At 33.7% G+C, this 18554-nt stretch overlaps 1 protein-coding gene across 1 annotated transcript in view; it reads left to right on the forward strand.

Moving 5' to 3' along the window:
• The window catches only part of LOC111061116 (dynactin subunit 1), a 52268-nt gene that overhangs the window by 13886 nt on the left and 19828 nt on the right, over nt 1-18554 (forward strand). The window contains exons 6-9 of the mRNA XM_039419868.1: nt 1712-1850; nt 5128-5235; nt 12806-13016; nt 15400-15623. Of these exons, the coding sequence (XP_039275802.1) occupies nt 1712-1850; nt 5128-5235; nt 12806-13016; nt 15400-15623 (682 nt within the window). The remainder of the gene's footprint in view (nt 1-1711; nt 1851-5127; nt 5236-12805; nt 13017-15399; nt 15624-18554) is intronic.

The raw sequence follows: 18554 nt of genomic DNA on the forward strand, positions 1-18554 counted from the left end.
CTGTAATACTCTTCTTACTTTCCATTACGTTTTCCAGTTATCGACAGTCTCTATAATGTGATAATCTTACTTTCCATTACGTTTTCCAGCTCTCGCTAGTCTTTATAATGTAATACTCTTACTTTGACTTTCCATTACGTTTTCCAGTTCTCGCCAGTCTCTATACTGTTACTCTTCTTACTTTCCATTACGTTTTCCAGTTATCGACAGTCTCTATAATGTGATAATCTTACTTTCCATGACGTTTTCCAGCTCTTGCCAGTCTCTATAATGTAATAATCTTACTTCCCATTACGTTTTCCAGTTCTCGCCAGTCTCTATAATGTAATAATATTACTTTCCATGACGTTTTCCAGATCTCGCCAGCATTCATAATGTGATACTCTTACTTTCCATTCCTTTTTCCAGCCCTTGTCAGTTTCTATAATGTAATATTCTCACTTATTTATATATTTATTTATTTATACATTCACAGATAGAATATCATTCTGAACTCAATGTGATGATTGATTGGGAAAGGCACAACAGGATTAAATCCCAAAACTGTTCCTTCCCCAAATTTTTATATAGATAGTACAAAAATAGTAAAATTATGTTTATCACTCTCCATAACTTGAAAGAATAAGACTGTGATATTGTCAATACCACTTTTCTGACAATATTTATTTATTTATTTATTCCATTGTCATTACAGATCATAATTATAATAAATTTAATATGATTGGGAGAAGACAACAGGCATAGCCCAAAACTGTCTTCTCCCAAATTTTTACAAATACAAGTGTCAAAAAGAATAAGGTTAAGATTTCACTTTCACTTCAAAAAGTCCAATTTCCTCTTCAAACCTAAAGACTAAACTAAAAATTTCGAATTTTGATATTTAAAAACTGATTGAAAACAAAATGTTTCACTCAAATCTCTACAGATTTGAATATCAGAGTCTTATTCTCTCAATTCATATCACATCATATTATATTATAAGAAGCTATCACTTTTTCATTTCATTAATAGAACGGATTGTGCTATTACAAGACGGGAGGAGTCAGGTCTGGTTACTGTTCCTAGATTATTGACTACTGCTGGTCAGCGTAGCTTCATATATTTATCTCCATTATTTTTAATATTCTTCCAAGTAATTTGAGAGGTTTACTCGCCCAAAAAAACTTTGGACTACATTTGAAAAAGTATCTGGTTAGCTCTCATGGCTGGGATAGTGCCGAGAATTTCTGGATTACATTAGTATAGTAATTATTCCAATTGAATAGATTTCATTTTGTACCACATCCTATATCATGTTATACACTGGGCTAGGCATATCAGGTCATTATTATAATTTAATATAATTTACAAATTGTGTTGCATCTAACACATATTGTATGTAAATATATTGATCTATTATAGCATCACTGATTTATCTTGTTTATTGAAAGGATTTGATTTTAGTTGTTAATGTATATACTGTAATGTTAATTAATAATAAGTAAGTAGTCAAAGTACGGCTGCTCCTTCCCCAAGCTCGAGCTTGCTCTTTTGGGGAAGTAGTTTCTTATGTTTATTTGTATTTCCTATTGATTCATTTTGTTGTTATATTTCTAAATTGTGAATTATTGTAATGCTTTTTCAAGGAATAAATAAATAAATAAATAATTATGGAGAAATACCACAACATCTCATACCATACAATCAAATTACTCTCCATTACGTCTTCCAGCTCTCGCCAGTCCCTGACTGGAGGCAGGAGAGGGGAATCCAGAAGTCGAGAGGACATCAGCGCCTCTCAGATTCCTCACGCCACTCCAACCAACACGCATGCCTCAGAACCCGCCTCAAAAAGAGCTAGCTTCATCGAGGTAATAACTCATTTCGCTTCCTCGTCACTGTACAATCGAGTACCTCATTACTTCCCATTATTTGAAGCTTACTTTCCTGTCTGAGAATTATGCAGGTTGATAAAGCTTTTCAAAAGATTGTCAGTCGTATTATATTTTTCGAGCACCAAACGTTCAATTTCAATTCGGCTTGTAACTGTAAACGTTATAGTACTTAAGGGTCGTTTGCACAGTGGAAGCTCAAGGGTAGCCGTCCACTGGAACCGTATTCAACCGATCCGTTCGGCCGTTGGATCGGACGAATCTGCCGGCCGTTAATTCGGCCGAATATGGTCGTCCATTGGAACCGTTTATGTCCGTCTAGTTCACGGCTGAACTATTGAATAAATATTGAATTAACTACTATCATAGTCACCAAAATTTTACATTAACAATTATTGAGATTTTCAAAATTGAATAAACACATATCCACTAAATTAGTTATTCATTACAATAATCTTACCTTTAGATCCTATTTGTTCAGTAATCTTTGTCTACAGATTCCTTTGAACATCACGACGATGATATGTCATAGTGTTTACGAGTTTGTGTTGCTTGAATGGTTCCAAATTTTCTTAAATAACTCAATATTATTCGTTACAAGTGGTAATTGAGTGTAATATTTCTAATTAATTTATTAATTCAAGCCATCTAAATTCAAAATTTATAGTTTTCATTTTTGTTTTGGACTGAAATTTTATCAAAATTGTACACGTGAAATTCTAACCTTATTTCGGACTTTTTCACCTATAAATTTGGAAGAAAAATAGCACAAGGACTATCTTATTATTTTATCTTTCAATGTTATTACATTAGTGTCATTTGCATTGTAAATAAATAAATAAATAAATATCTTTTGTCTCGCATATCCCACAATGGAACATGCTCTTCATCCAAACTTATCAACTTTTCATTGTCCATAGTTGAAACTTTATAAAACAGAAAAAGTTCAAAAAACAAAAACAGACTAGACTGTGAAACAATTTTGAGGTTAGGATGATGTTGTCTCAGCTCGACTTCAGCCGGATAGAGCTGGAAAATCCCATTCAACTCTGATCGAAAACTTGATCGGCCGTGCACGGACATATGAACCTGTTGCAATGGACGAGCATCTGTAGCTTTCTTTGTTAGGTTATCGTTCGGACGAGTTCGGTAGTTTTCGGACGAGTTCGGTTGTTTTCGGCCACCTAAACTGAATTGAATCAGCTGGTGGTTTAATTTCAAAACTAACAACATTATAATAAACGAAACTTTTGCCCGGTTGCACAGAAGTCTGTTAAATTCCAATCATTTTTAGATTGCACAAGAACCAATCAGAGAAGTGTTAAGAATCAATCAGAGAAGTCTTCTTTCAAAAAAACTTTCTCTGCTGGGTTCTCTTAGAATTTAATCATGATTAGAATTTAACTGCCTTAGAGGCCTAATCATGATTAGAATTTAACTGCCTTAGAGGCCTTAATACGGATTCAATCCAGTTCGAATTGATATTCAGTTAAAACTATTACTGTGCAAACGGCACCATCCGTAATTTGAAGCATGACTGGTATCTATTTTTGCATCAATCTGTTGTTATTGAAGCTTTAATGAATTATACTGAAAATTCTGGCAATAATTCGCAAACTTTGAATTTTATGAATTATGCTGAAAATTTTGAAAAATATATCAGGCTAATTTTAAGCATAATAATTGAGCTACTTTCTAATCAATCTACTATGCTAGATTATCAGTTCAATAAATATCAATCGTTTCGCATTTAAAGAATAAAAAAATTGTGTCTGGAGTTGAAATGTAGGGAAATGTAGTATCCCTGAACTCATATCCCCATTTTTCGTTGTAATATTCATTCTAAGTGCATTCAGAGTATAAGGCCTATTTATTAAGACCTGTGAAGTAACCCCACAAGAGAAAATTTGGATGCATTACTGGTAAAATATTGTTCAAGGAAGAACACTCGTTTCTGTTGGCAAAAATACGTACATTATCGTGCTCAAAATAATACTGAAGACCTGGGTCCTGTTTCATAAAAATTTAGAAGTCCTGTAATACAGGAACAGCTGATTTTATCGGTCATATTGAATATATAATTGGAATGGTAATTCTCCTGTATTACAGGACTTGTAACTTTTATGAAACAGGCCCCTGTTGTAATCTGTACAAATAAAATCATTATTTATTATTTTTACAAGAGAAACTTTACATAATATGTTTTTATACATAAATAAGGATGCTATTTTGCGGTAGTTACACACCGAAAAACCCCACTTTTTACAGACATTTCTATTTTGATGTGCGCGACAGACATAATAAACACGGTTTGTAGAATAAGTTTCACCTGTAGTGAGGTTCACGTTTTAATGGCAGTGGAAAAAGATAGAAGACAAATAGGAGTTGTCGATCCTCTGTCTTGTCAATGCCTTCTATAGACGATAGCTTATACAGTTGATGTAATATTAACGGTTCATTCTCGTTAAAAATAATCAATTATATTTTTCAATAATTTCATAATGAATTTTTATAATTGAAATGAAACATTTTGTTAATCAATTATTAATTCTACATTGTTAAAAGACGATCTGGCAACAGAGCGATACGATAAATAAATAATAATAATGAATAGATTTTACTGTCGTAGACCAATTGACAAAGTCATGGTAATACAATTACTAATAATGAAGTCAAAGCAATAGTTTAAAGTCACAAAGTAGAATTACATCAAGTAGAATCGAAAAACTCTGTCAAACAATAGAAAGGTCTCAAAACCAGCCACTCAAAAAGTATTTTTTTTAATATAACAATATTTTCACAACACTTGATATCCAATGGCAACTTATTGTACATTCTCAAGCCTATGCTGTCATAGTGTTTCATGCTTATGACAAGACGTTGATAAGACGTTGTTGATAAGCCGATGATTAGACGTTAATAAGACGAGAAAGAAATAGCGCTATCCGCTTTGTTGAATAATTGACAAGGATAGCAATACCATTGCTAATCGGCAGTGCCATTATAACGTGGACCTCACTATATCAAATCAACACATGAAGATCTTCAGTTGATCAAATTGTTAGAATGGTCTGAATCATTTTGAATATAGAATGCCTTTCATCCATCAAGCTACTCGAAACAAGGCTTGAAAAAATGCAAGACTGATTATTTCAGCAATAATTATTTATTGTTCCACGTCGGCTTTGTTATTGCGGCAACGTGTGTGTGCGTGTGCGTGCGTACGTAGGCTATGTGTGTGTGTGTGCTGTTTCAGTCCAAGACGCCCGTCTCAAGGATACCCTCCAAAACCCCCTCCGCCATCCTCGGAAAGAGTAGATACCAGCAAACCCCTGCCAAACCAGACAGAGCACAAGTCAAACAAGTAAATTGAATGTCGGCACTTTGTCTGTCTGTCTGTCTATGTTCAGCTTGTTCACTCAAACCTCTACTTCTAGTTTGGGCTACATGGGCTTTCACCGGACATATTCTGTTGTATAGTTGCACAGCTTCATACTATTAGTTCATCTCATCTTCAGAGCTGACAACTGTAACACTACCAGCCGAAAATAAACTCAACTTAACACTTACAACTTGTAAATACCATTGCAAGTATCCTAAGATTAATATCTTGTCAGTTGGCAAGGTAATTTGTTTTAAAACTTCTTGAAATGTTGAGGTGCGTACAGACTTGTGCGCCACAAAACATGCATTTCTCTTTTCATCAGCTGATGCTATGCTTATAACTATCTTACTGTTTCTGTACACTATCTGGTTAGCTCTACACACACATCGATTTTTGTTCGTACGGTATTTTGCCGTTTTAGGCTAGTTCCACACTCATTCGGTTCGTTTCGTTTTCGGCAAATTCCGATAAGTGTGAAACAGTAAGGCTAGCTTCACACGCTTTCGGTTTCATTCGGTTCGGTACGTTTTCGGTTCGGTTCGGTTCGTTTCCGAAAACGAATGAGGCTTTCATACATGTAAGGTTTTAACTCGTACGGTTCTAATTAGGTATTTTCTTCTCAAACACAGCTGTGTTTGGATTTTCACAGTTCATGCTGGTATATTTAAATATAACAGCTTGTGTTAAATTGTGATATGTTATTTCTTGAACAACAAAATTTTAAAATTAGTTAAAAATTGTGAATTATTTGAATAGTTTCTTTTTGATTATGTTAATTTTGGATGTTCAGAGAGATGATTTTTTTAATTGATAATTTGTTCTTGTTTTGACACATGGTATATAAACGTCATCTCTTCTCTCCATTGATGAAATCATATAATATTCGTGGAAAAATAAAATAAATAAAAATTCTCCCTGAGTTTTAATTTATAACTTTCATAATTATTTTTTTAGCAAACTATTAATTGAGAAAAAAATGTTCCTGTGAACTAACAGAAATGAATTGACCATATGATTTTGACTTGGAAAATTTTGAAACAGGTAATCACGATATCAGTTTAAAATAAAAACAAAAAAGGCAAGCGTGTGTAAAAGACTTTGTTTTTTCCCGTTTCACTAGCAACGAATTCGAATATGATGAAACCTATTCGTTTCGAGGGGGCGTTCGGTGCTATGCGATTGCTATTCGGTACCGAATTCAAATTGAATCATCGTTTCACACTTATCGGAATTTGCCGAAAACGAAACGAACCGAACCAAACCGAAAGTGTGTGAAAGTAGCCTCTCGCTAGCAACGAATTGAAACCTGATGGAATTTATTAGAGTCAAGTGGGCGTTCGGTTCTATGCGGTTTCCATTCGGTACCGAATTCAAACCGAATTACCGTTTTACACTTATCGGAATTTGCCGAAAACGAAACGAACCGAATGAGTATGAAACTAGCCTAACTCGGCTCGAATTCGGTACCGAATATAAACTGCATAGAACCGAACGCCCACTTGACACTAATAAATTCCATCAGGTTCAAATTAGTTTCTAGCGAGGGGTTACTTTCACACACATTCGGTTCGGTTTGCTTTCGGTTCGTTTTCGGCGAATTCCGATAAGTGTGAAACGGTGATTCGGTTTGAATTCGGTTCCGAATAGCAACAGCATAGCACCGAACGCCCCCTCGACACGAATAGGTTTTATCATATTCGAATTCGTTGCTAGGGAAACAGGAAAAAACAAAGTTTTTTACACACGCTTGCCTTTTGTTTTTATTTTAACCTCATATCTTGATTATCTGTTTCAAAATTTTCCAAGTCAAAATCATATGGTCAATTCATTTCTGTTAGTTCACAGGAACATTTTTTTCTCAATGAATAGTTTGCTAAAAAAATATGAAGATATTATAAATTAAAACTCAGGGAGAATTTTCATTATTTTCTACGAATATTACATGTTTTCATCAATGAAGAGAAGAGATGAAGGTTATATACCATGTGTCAAAACAAGAAACAAATTACCAATTTGAAAAAAATAGTATCTCTAACATTGAAAACTCAAGAAAATTTAAATGCGCCGTTAAAAACTGGATCACAACAACTGGAAGACATAATATAGAAAACATAATTTCAAACAATTTGTGAGCTCACTTACCCAATGTATTTGCACCCCCACTCTAAATTTAATTGTATTACTACTACACCTGCTCTAGAACATGGGTTTCCCATAGTTGAGTAGGTTGATTTCCGAAAAAATGTAATTTATTTATATTTGTAGTAAATTTCATATATTGTATTTTTGAATATTATGTACATTTTATTGATTAGATTGTTTATTTGTATATTAATGGAAATAAAATTTATTTGTATTGTATTGTATTCAATATTAACATAATACAAAAGTAACTATTCAAATAATTTACAATGTTTAATTAACTTTGAAATTTTGTTGTTCAAGAAATAACATATTACAATTTAACACCAGCTGTTATATTCAAATACCAGCATGAACTGTGAAAATCCAAACACAGCTGTGTTTTGAGAAGAAAATACCTAATTAGAACCGAACAAAATAAAACCTGATATGTATGAAAGCCTCATTCGTTTTCGGTAACGAACCGAACCGAACCGAAAACGAACCGAACCGAATGAAACCGAATGCGTGTGAAGCTAGCCTAATAAATGCTATTAAACAGATGATGTTTGTCAAGTTCCGTTTAATCTGATAGAATTCTTAAGGACAGCAGAGTATCGTACGAACAAAAATCGATGTGTGTGTAGCCTAACTGTACAGAAACAGTAAAATATTTATATGCATAGCATCAGCTGATGAAAAGTGGAATGCACGGGTTCGTGATGCATAAGTCTGTACGCACCTTTATGAGTGTTGTCATTAATACTACTATAAATTATTGTTTAACTAGTATTCAGTAATCCGTTTCAAACATCTTGAAATGCTCTGAGAAACCTCATTGAGCTATGAGAGGCATTTGAACTGTTCTCATTAATATTACTAGTACTTTTCCTCTAACTAGTATTTAGTGATTAATTTTAAACTCTTGGAAAGTCATGAGAAACATTTAATCTGTTCTAATGAATACTGCTGGTAGACTACTTCTTAACTAGTATTTAGTAGCTAATCTCAAATTCCTTCAAATGTTGTGAGAGACATTTGAACTGTTCTAACTACTGTAATACTACTATTACTTGTGTAACTTGGTTACTTGTGTAACACGTGATTACAGAAGTAGATACTAGATTATGTCTTACTAATACTACTGAACCGCATTCAATAGAACGCCATTGTTCTTGAACCATAATGATAATAGTAGTACTAAACTATATTGATTTAAATGTGTAATTTTGTTTTAAAAGTAATTGTTCTTCATTATTCCAACGTATTTCATGGTGGACAAAACTTGCAATAATTTGTCAAGTAAAATATTCATTCTTATTTCAAAAAGTAGAAGGATATAGGGTTCGACACCTGGCTTGGACGAATATTAGATTAATGCATAAATTTTAATGATACGTTTCTTATGTAGCACACAATTAGACAATTCACCAACTTGTACTCATCATTCAAATGAGATTTAAATTAAATCACTTTTTTCCCAAAAGCAAAAAGGGATTTAATAATAAGCAGTTCGTGATGGAAAACAACATTGAAGGATTTAAATTAAATTCTCTGTTCGCAGTTTCAAATTTATCATTGTAAATTAGAAAAGCATTGTGAGATGCTTTGTGTTAAAATCAACTAAATAAATAGTGAGAGATATTTATAATTTTATGGTAATATTTAATATGATTGGAGAATATTGGGAAATTATGTAGAGATTAATGTTCTTTATCACATTCTTTCTAGTGATGGGAATTTATTTTGTTTCATCACTTGACATATTTTGAGAGATTTCATAAATGGTTTTCATCAATAGGTACAATTCTCTATTAAAACAGTCTTTCAGGTACCTTTTTTATTTCTATAGTCCAACTACTTCATAGTGGTTTCCTCTCTCAAGTATTATTGAAAAATCTGATTTTCGTCATTCCATTATAGTTTCAAAAATAGTTCTCAGTTGAATCAACTGAAAATTCATTAGGATGGGAACACAAATGATAACATGTTACAATGATAAGCTTCTGAACAACAATAACTATAGTGGGGTCCAAGTTATAATCGCAGTGAATAAATATAGGAGAACAACGTTGCCGATTCTCTGCCTTGCCACTGCATAGAGAGTTGAACTTATGAAATTGGATAGATGACTTTACTTGTGGTATTTCACAAATAAAATCCTTTACATACATACATACATAATTCTGTCATGGACATCATTTTAAAATTATTTGCTTCAATCCTTGAATGATTTCGATTTTATTTTGTATTTCAGATTGTTGATAACTGTACATAGCGTTGTATGCATGCTGTTGAACTTTTTATTCTATTTCCAGCATCTACCTTTGAAAGCTTTATTGCATTGAGGAAGCACTTTCAATTTATTTCACTTTATTCTTGTTTTGTCATGAAAATTTTAGAACAATTTCTCTAGAAACGATGATCAGTAAAATTAATTTTCGTTTTTCTTTGATCGAAGTGTCTTGTCAAGTCCTGCAAGAATTACTAGAGCAGGTAGGTATTGTTTCATCTAAAAGTGAATGATTGAATCATGCAAAAAGAAAACAATGAAGCTTCTCATGAATTATATCTTACTAGAATCTCCTGTTATTTTGGAATCGTGATTTGCATGAAATGTGCTCTTATCATCCCAGTTTTGTCCAACGATGATACAAAAGATCACACAACTTGCCATAAGATTAGAAATCATATTGAATCGATTTCATTCTGTCACTGATTCTCACAGGGAAGCATGTCCTCATGTTTTTGTACATTCTCCATCAGATTCTGGATTTTTTATGGAATTGTGCATGAAACTTGCCAAACTTTTTTACCACGACTTCTTCAAATCAATGCAGATTCTTTGTTTATCAATAATCTGGAGTAATTTTCCCTTGTACTAGATTAGTGAAGCAAACATAAATGGCTTTTGATTATCTTCTATAAATATATAGTACTCTCAATATACAGGATGTTTCAGAAGTAGTGTCGAACATTTTAGGGTTTTGTTCCTGGATGATAGGAGACTACAAATGTCGTATTTGAAGTGTCCAAAACTCAGCGGTTATCCATATAGCTGCCATTTTGTTTTTTTTTCACTTAGGAATTTTTATCTCAAGTACGAAATGTTGTATTGATCTGAAATTTGGTATGAATATTTATGCTATGAAGACTCAACTTTAAAAAATAAAATAAAACATGTTCGATTTAAATATTCAAAATGGCGGCCATTTTAAATTTTTGATGGCAAATTTCACGAAAACCGTTCACTTTACAGAAAATTCACAAGAGACAAAAAAGTTAGCAAACTTTATCAATATTTCATGGATACCTTATTTATCGAGAGTGGTCGAAGAATAGCAGAGAAATTAAATCTTTTCGTACTGCATGCATGACCAGTATTCACCATTATTAATCATTAAATTTTCAATTCCAATTGTATTTAAGATGAAGCTTTGAAACTCGGTATGGCTCCATATGGCCATACAGCTGATTTTAAAATGTTTTTCAGATGATCTTGTTTTGTCTTGTGCATGCAGTAAGAAAAGAATTGATTTCTCTGTTATTCTTTGACCAATCTCTATAAATAATAAGGTATCCTTGAAATCTTGATAAAATTTGCTAACCTTTTATCTCTTATAAATTTTCTGTAAAGTGGTCGGTTTTCGTGAAATTTTCCATTAAACATTTAAAATGGCCGCCATTTTGAATATTTACATTGAACATTTTTCATTTTATTTTTTATAGTTGAGTCTTTATAGTATAAATATTAATGCCAAATTTCAGATCAATTCAATATCTCGTTCTTGAGAAAAAAATTCTTAATAGAAAAAACAAAATTACAGCTTTAAGGATAGCCCCTGAGTTTTGGACACTTCAAATACGACATTTTTAGTCGCCCATCATCCAGGAGCAATACCCTAAAATGTTCGACACTACTTCTGAAACACTCTGTATATGAGCATAATTATATCAGATCATGGATATTTGTACAACTTTTGATCAAGGATTTGATTCCCTTCCAAGTCAAAATTGTGTTGGTCATAGTGAAAATGCCTGGGCATAACTCTATTCTTGAAACATAATCAATCTCATTCAATAAATGAAGATGTTAATGGTTAGCCTGTTTCCTCTATCCACAATAAATTATTGTAAAGTTCAATCAATCAATTAGTAAATACTACAGTAATACTACCAATAAATACTAGGTAATACTATTAGTAAATACTACTCTTTTGTATAGACTACATTAGAGGGGATTATTTGTTAACGCTGTTGTATACATTTATTTTCACAGATCTTCTAAAATGAAACGTAGTTTTCAACGTGAAACTAAATTTCAACGTAGAAGGTGAATTCATCTTAACACTGTTGAGCTGCGTTTACACCAAAGTTAATAACAAAATGTTAAAAACTTAATCCTTATAGATTCTATTAGATTGAACATATCTTATCATACACATGATGAACACATGTGTTTGTCAAGTTCCGTTCAATCCAATAGAATCTATAAGAATTAAGTTATTAACATTTTGTTAATAACTTTGTAGTAAACACAGCTTTAATGACTTGATACGTTGAGTCTACGCACAGGCTACAGTGCCAATGTAGGCTCATTCTGTAATCTATAATATGAAACCCTAATAATTATTCAAGTACTTAATTATTTGTATTTTATAATAAACTTTATATTATTTATCATTTTTGTACTTACTGTATTGTGGAATAAAGAAGATTCTTGATTGATTGATTGACGTTTAAACATGTGTCAAATAAACAAATAGTAAAGTGTACTAAAAGTTTTTCATTTCATAAGATTTTAATTGAGTATCCCCACAAAATACTATACACGATTGGTATCTATATGTAGTGTCCATTTACAAATGCGAATGTAGTCCTATTCGATTAATAGATTCGACTGGAGATAAGAAATTAATTGATTTAACTGAAGATAAGAAATTAATTGAATCGATTAATAGATTTAACTGAAGATGAGAAACTAATCGATTCGGCAGTATTTTCTGGTTGGCTTATCAGTTTTTGTCGTTGTTCATCTGCAAATGCTGCTTCAATCCTAGATTAATCGATTCGACTGAAGATGAGAAATTAATTGATTCGATTAATAGATTCAACTGAAGATAAGAAATGGATTGATTCGATTAATAGATTTAACTGAAGATGAGAAACCAAGCGATTCGGCAGTGTTTTCTGGTTGGCTTATCAATTTTTGTCGTTGTTCATTTGCAAATGCTGCTTCAGTTAGATTAATAGATTCGACTGAAGATAGAAAATTAATCGATTCAATTATTCTAATATCTCATCCACCTATCTATTCCTAACCTGTTGATATCAGTGATTTATTCTAGACTATTGAGTTTGCTAGCTGTTGCCATGAGTGTTTTCCGGTCGACTAATCAGTTTCTGTCGTTGGTTGTTTGCGCCACAGACAGGCTTCGTGGAGACGCTGAAACCGCAGTTCACACCGGGTCAGGTGATCTCACCAGGCGGCCCCACGCAACCCACCCTCGTGCAAACGACCAACTTTGCACCGGCCAACGTGGTGCGGCCCCCGCCCGCACCCTCTGTCGATCATGCCGAGCTCGAGGCGCTCAAGGCCCAGGTCCAGGATCTCACCGAGAAGCTCGACACCCTCAAGAGTGAGTTTTTTATGTATTACTTGCTATGATGTGGGATTGAGCATTGAATCGATAACGTTGATACATGAAAGGATGAGGAGAAGGAGTAAGATAAGGATGGTACATAGAAGGAGAATTTACAGAGTGAGCCATATGAATGGGAATCCTTCTTTGTATCGATTTTCTGTTCAATTGTGTGTAGCCTACTTTTTAAAAGTATGTATTATGACTTGCCTAATGCTATAATTGTAGCCTGATGGTTAAGAAAACGAATCTTGATTTTTGAATAAGTTGGAGACTACTGTAGATATAATACTGTTACTTTCAGGATAAGTTATTGGTCGAATACTCTACCTTATGACGTACAACTGAATTTCAACCCCTCATAAGGGGGTGACTTAGAGGTTGTAACTCGAATATTATAAATGTAAAAACCCATTGTGAACATCATTTTGAAGGCCTTTTTAAAACAAGAAAGATGACATCAATAAAAATGTTCTATGATACTTGTATCCAAAATGGCGGCTGATTGAGGTTTTAGTTTCAAAGAAATGATTGGTAAAGTAATGAAACTTAGAACAGCACTTTCTTGAATGAATGATGAAATACATTGAAAAAAACTGGTTATTTATTTAGTGGTAAAGAAATTAAACTTGGAACAGCACTTTCTTGAATGAATGATGAAATACATTGAAAAAATTGGATATTTATTTAGTAATATGTTTACTAATATTTACATTTCATTTCAGAAGGTGCACGAAATGCCTTCCTTCTCTCGTTTGACAGTGTGCCAGTCTGTCATAAATGTAAATAGTAGTATGTAAAATGGAATGTAAAAATATTAGTGCCATCTATCTTGTTTTAAACAGGCCTTTAAAATTATGTACCACACAATGTGTGTTTACATTTAAAATATTCGAGTTACAACCCCTAAGTCATCCCCTTGTGGGGGTTTGAAATTGAGTTGTACGTCAAAAGGTAGAGTATTCGACCAATAAATTATCCTGGAAGTTACATTATTATATCTAAAACAGTCTCCAACGTATTGAATGGTTCCTATACATATGACTCACTCTTTATATGCATATGCATTCATAGGCCAAGGTCAATAATAATTTTACACTTAGGGCCGTTTGCACAGTGACAGTTTAAACTAAATTTCATTTTAAACTGGATTAAATCCGCATCAAGCCTCATTTGTTATAATTTGTTTCATTTTGAGTTTAAGCCACCAGCTGATTATATTCACTTTAAGCTTTGACTGTGCAAACAGCCCTTAATATGTTAAATACTCTTATGGACTCAAGAATGTTCTGGAGCCACCGACAAGCCTCTTCTCCAACAGCATTAACTTCAGTGATCCCTCCATGATACGAGTATTGTGAACACTCAGATATCAGGTGTTGCATTGATTGAATTTGACTACACTCGCCCAGAGAGTCAGAGGAGTATCCCCATGCTGTCGTCAGCTCAGCACACCTTCCCACCTGCGTCCTGAACCGGTTAAGGCCACACCACTCTCTACGTCTAAGCTGGGTGCCAGGGACAATACCATTCGGGTCATCCACAAGACTTCTGTTCTTATCCTCTCTATGCAACCATCTCAGTCTCCATAACTCCTTCACATATCTTATTTCTTCCTGCTCATCAAGTCTTAAGTATCTTCTTGACTTGAGGCACCTTGGTGGAGGGTTAGCCAAATCTCTAGAGACTGGGAGACCGCCATGAATTTGTTGCAACTGGGAAATAAACTTGTTCATCTTCTCAAGCCTTCTGAGATCTGGAGGCATGATATTACTAATAATCCAGGCGCAAATATCATTCCGTGGTCATTTTTGGGTAACAGCCGTGGAAGATGTCTCAATTGAGACATCTTCCACGGCTGTTACCCAAAAAATGACCACGGAGTGCTTTATTCATGACATTTGCACCAAGACTATAAGCACAGGCAGCCACTCAGTCGCTGTTGGTCTCAATATCTCACTAATCTTCCTCATAGTTTTCAAATCAAATCATTTATTTGCCATACAATAAATACATATTCAAAACATAATAAAAGAAAATACATAATTTTATAATCAAAAGTATAAAATATTTAAAATAAAAATTAAGCATAAATAATACCAAAATCATAATTAGATTCTCAATGGTAATCCGGCATCACCAGCAAAAGGAATCAAGCCTTGCCCGCTGGTGAGAGTTGCAATCAGCTAGCAAACTGTATCAATTTTCTCAACATGTCTGCTGCGAGCCCAGACAGAAGAGCAGTACTCCCCTGTGCTGTATAGAAGTGCCAGACTTGATGTTCGAAGGGCCTTCCTGCAGTTTTCCATTTTCAATAATTTTATGATGATGTGTTTTTATCATTGTTTGATAAATGAATAAATAAATTTCTCTCTTTCAGTTAAGAACAAGGAGAAAGTGCACGAGGTAGACACATTGAAAATCCAGCTTGATCAGGCCAATGAGTTCAAAACTAAAATCATGGAGAACCAAGCGTCTCTGAAGAAGGAGCTGGAGAAGGTGAAACGCGAATATCAGGAACTGATCGACTCGAAAGATGATATGGCGGATCTGGCTGATACCCTCGAAATGGCAACACTGGATAAGGAAATGGCCGAGGAAAAGGTAGTGGAATGGATTCAATTTGTCATTTCATTTATTCTTAATGCGTTAATTTCAAACATCCAATTTTCCAAGTGTTATGTACTCTGTTTACTGTTAAAACATATCAATTAATTGTATAATTACTTTTTCCATCTTCTTGAATTATTTTACGCCTATGAACATTTGGATGATTACCATTTCATTGCCCAATCAATTACATCATTAGTTTGTTTACAGTCCCCGTATACAGTCTTTCCCTATCTTATGCACAGTGCGACTTATGCACTGTCACAACTAAATGGCACCTAAAGACTGAACCATTGCTCGGTTGATACTGCAACTCAGTGGAGTGTTGGCGTGAAAGTTTTGGAATGCATTGGTGATTCATTCACTGACACCACCCAATTCAATAGTTTTGTGTAGTAAAAAAACTGACACTGTTGTACTTTTTACAACAGCGCGACTGCCGGAAGGTTAAAAAATGTTCAAAGTCTCCGTAAATGATTATCTTTAGGAACTTATTTTAGAGAAACGATATCTTAATTCGTATGAGAATTATTATGGGAACTCTTTGTCATCTATCTACTCGTGCGATCTTGGATATTCAAGTTCAAGCAAAACCCAACTAAGTTCACAAAATTCCCTTTTTTTATGCTCTTACTCAAGTAGAGATTCAATCAAATTCGTGACCTAGTATAATGTCAGCGCGTGCCAACTCTTGACAAGTGTGTACACATGGTGACAGTGTGGATGTCTACTATGCGTACGCTCGCCTTCACTTGCCTTTGCTCCGATTTTTGTCGAGAAGAGACAAGCGCAAGTGAGCTATTCGAAGGCGAGTGACGAGTCGAGCTTCCCATCCACACTCTCGTCAAACGACTCGGCATTACAGTGAGAAAACAAAGTGACTGAGTACAGTAGAATGTGGACAATAAAGTATAACTGTTCAAATTATGTCACTTCAAAAAACAATACTCTTTTCCTTCTTCAATGAAATAGAATTCATTTATCGTATGGCAGATACACAACAAATATATAGCTCATGAGTTTCAAATGCCTAGATTTACACTTTATATTTCCAAATTCTTCGAGATGTTGTGTAGTTTTCGGTCAGAAGAACATAAGTTTGTCTGACCGCCATCATTTGCTAGTCCATTTAGCGTTACCCTTAGACCAGTTATAGATTAGACACGGCCCATTGTATATTCATACTGAAAGTCGATGAAGCCAACGTCTAACTGCCAAATCCGCCCACCTTGACGTCACAAAAGTTTGTTGTGTAGGTGTTTGTGGTGTTTAACTTGCATTGTTGTTAGCTTGGTTGTGACGTCAAGGTGGGCGGATTTGGCAGTTGGATGTTGGCTTCAGAGGCTAGGCTTCCCAGCGTGTCTATTCTATAAATGGTCTAAGGCGTTACCCAATGTGCACCATGGAGGCGAACTAGCGTTACACATATTCAAGTTAAAAATCTGATTGCTGGAACAATTTTGAGGTTAAAGAATGTTAAAACTTTTTTTAATTTTAAATTTACATAGGAAAAAATATTTTCAAAATCATCTTCACCTCTACAAATGTCCAAAATTGCTTCAAATTGTAAAATATTGATAGTAAAATTGTAAAATCAAATAAAATATTCTCACTCACAATATTCTTAAAGATTCCACTATGAAAATTGGAACTATCTATTAAATTCACTGCAGAATTAAAGCCATGTTGAATTTCAAATATCGGTAAAATACTTTCAGTGAAAAACACGTGGTCGAATCAAGCATACTATAAAGCCTCCATGTATCTTCGATTGTTCATTTAAATGATCAGTATACATAGGGCAAGTTTCACCAAATTCACGTTAACGCTTCGCATAGTAATCTCCAATTAACACTAACTGATGACTTTAACGAAAGATTAAGAAATTTGATTTCACCAACGAAAACTAATGTTACGTTACGAAACGACAGATTAGAGTGGATCAGGGTGGCAGTGCGCCGCCATGACAATCGTTTCACATTGTTACCATGTAAAACCTAACCTAGAAAATCCAACTAGATTCCGAAAACACAAGTTTTGTTTACCAAATTGAGTGGATATTAGCTTACAAATGTTAGTAATTAATAATTATTATAGTGCAGTTTTTTTTAGTTGTATGATTTATTAAATTTAATTCAGGTTGCAATGTTTTAATATTTGTTCTATAGATTGTTTTTTGTAAATAAGTAAAATTTCAAATTTCACAGGATGTCTTCTAGCCATTCTGTCAATGTTGTGTGTTGTGGTCACCAGCGGGCAAAGTTTATTCTTTTGCTGGTGATGCCATATATAATACGTAAATTATAACGTAAAGAGTATTATTATTATTGTATTATTATTTTTTTATTTTTAAGTTAACACTTGTATTTTGTTTAAATTTATTGTTCATCATATTTGATTTGCTCTTTATTTGTGATTGTTTTTTTAAATGGCTAAATAAATTATTTGATTTGATTTGATTTGTGTTGCCTAAAGCTATCAAAATAAGAAGAGACCCAACATTCATGAACAGTGAAAGAACGCATCTTGTCAATCTTATTGAAAAATAAGTCGATTTCGTTCAAATGATTAAAATCAACTACCCTTTCTCTTATCCATCTAGGTCGGCGAACATAATCATCATCACTGTCACTCTCAAATGCCAATTTGTATGCTCTTCTTCTAGCATTATTTGGCCTTTCCATATTGAAACAACAAATTAATCTAATAAAAAATAATCGTAAAAACCATGAATAAATCATTTAACATAACCTCAACAAATTACTATCAATATGACAGTAAACAGAACGCCGCCATTTTTTTCTTGACGACAGATTACAGATGTTAATTGAGCAGATTTGGCCAGTTAACTTCACAACGGCTCATTAGCTCTAACGGCGTTTGGTGAAATCCGATTTTGTCAGTTAAGGGCTAAATTTTGGGGAC

Source organism: Nilaparvata lugens, chromosome 1 (genome assembly GCF_014356525.2).
Source record: "Nilaparvata lugens isolate BPH chromosome 1, ASM1435652v1, whole genome shotgun sequence".
Lineage (NCBI taxonomy): Eukaryota > Metazoa > Arthropoda > Insecta > Hemiptera > Delphacidae > Nilaparvata > Nilaparvata lugens.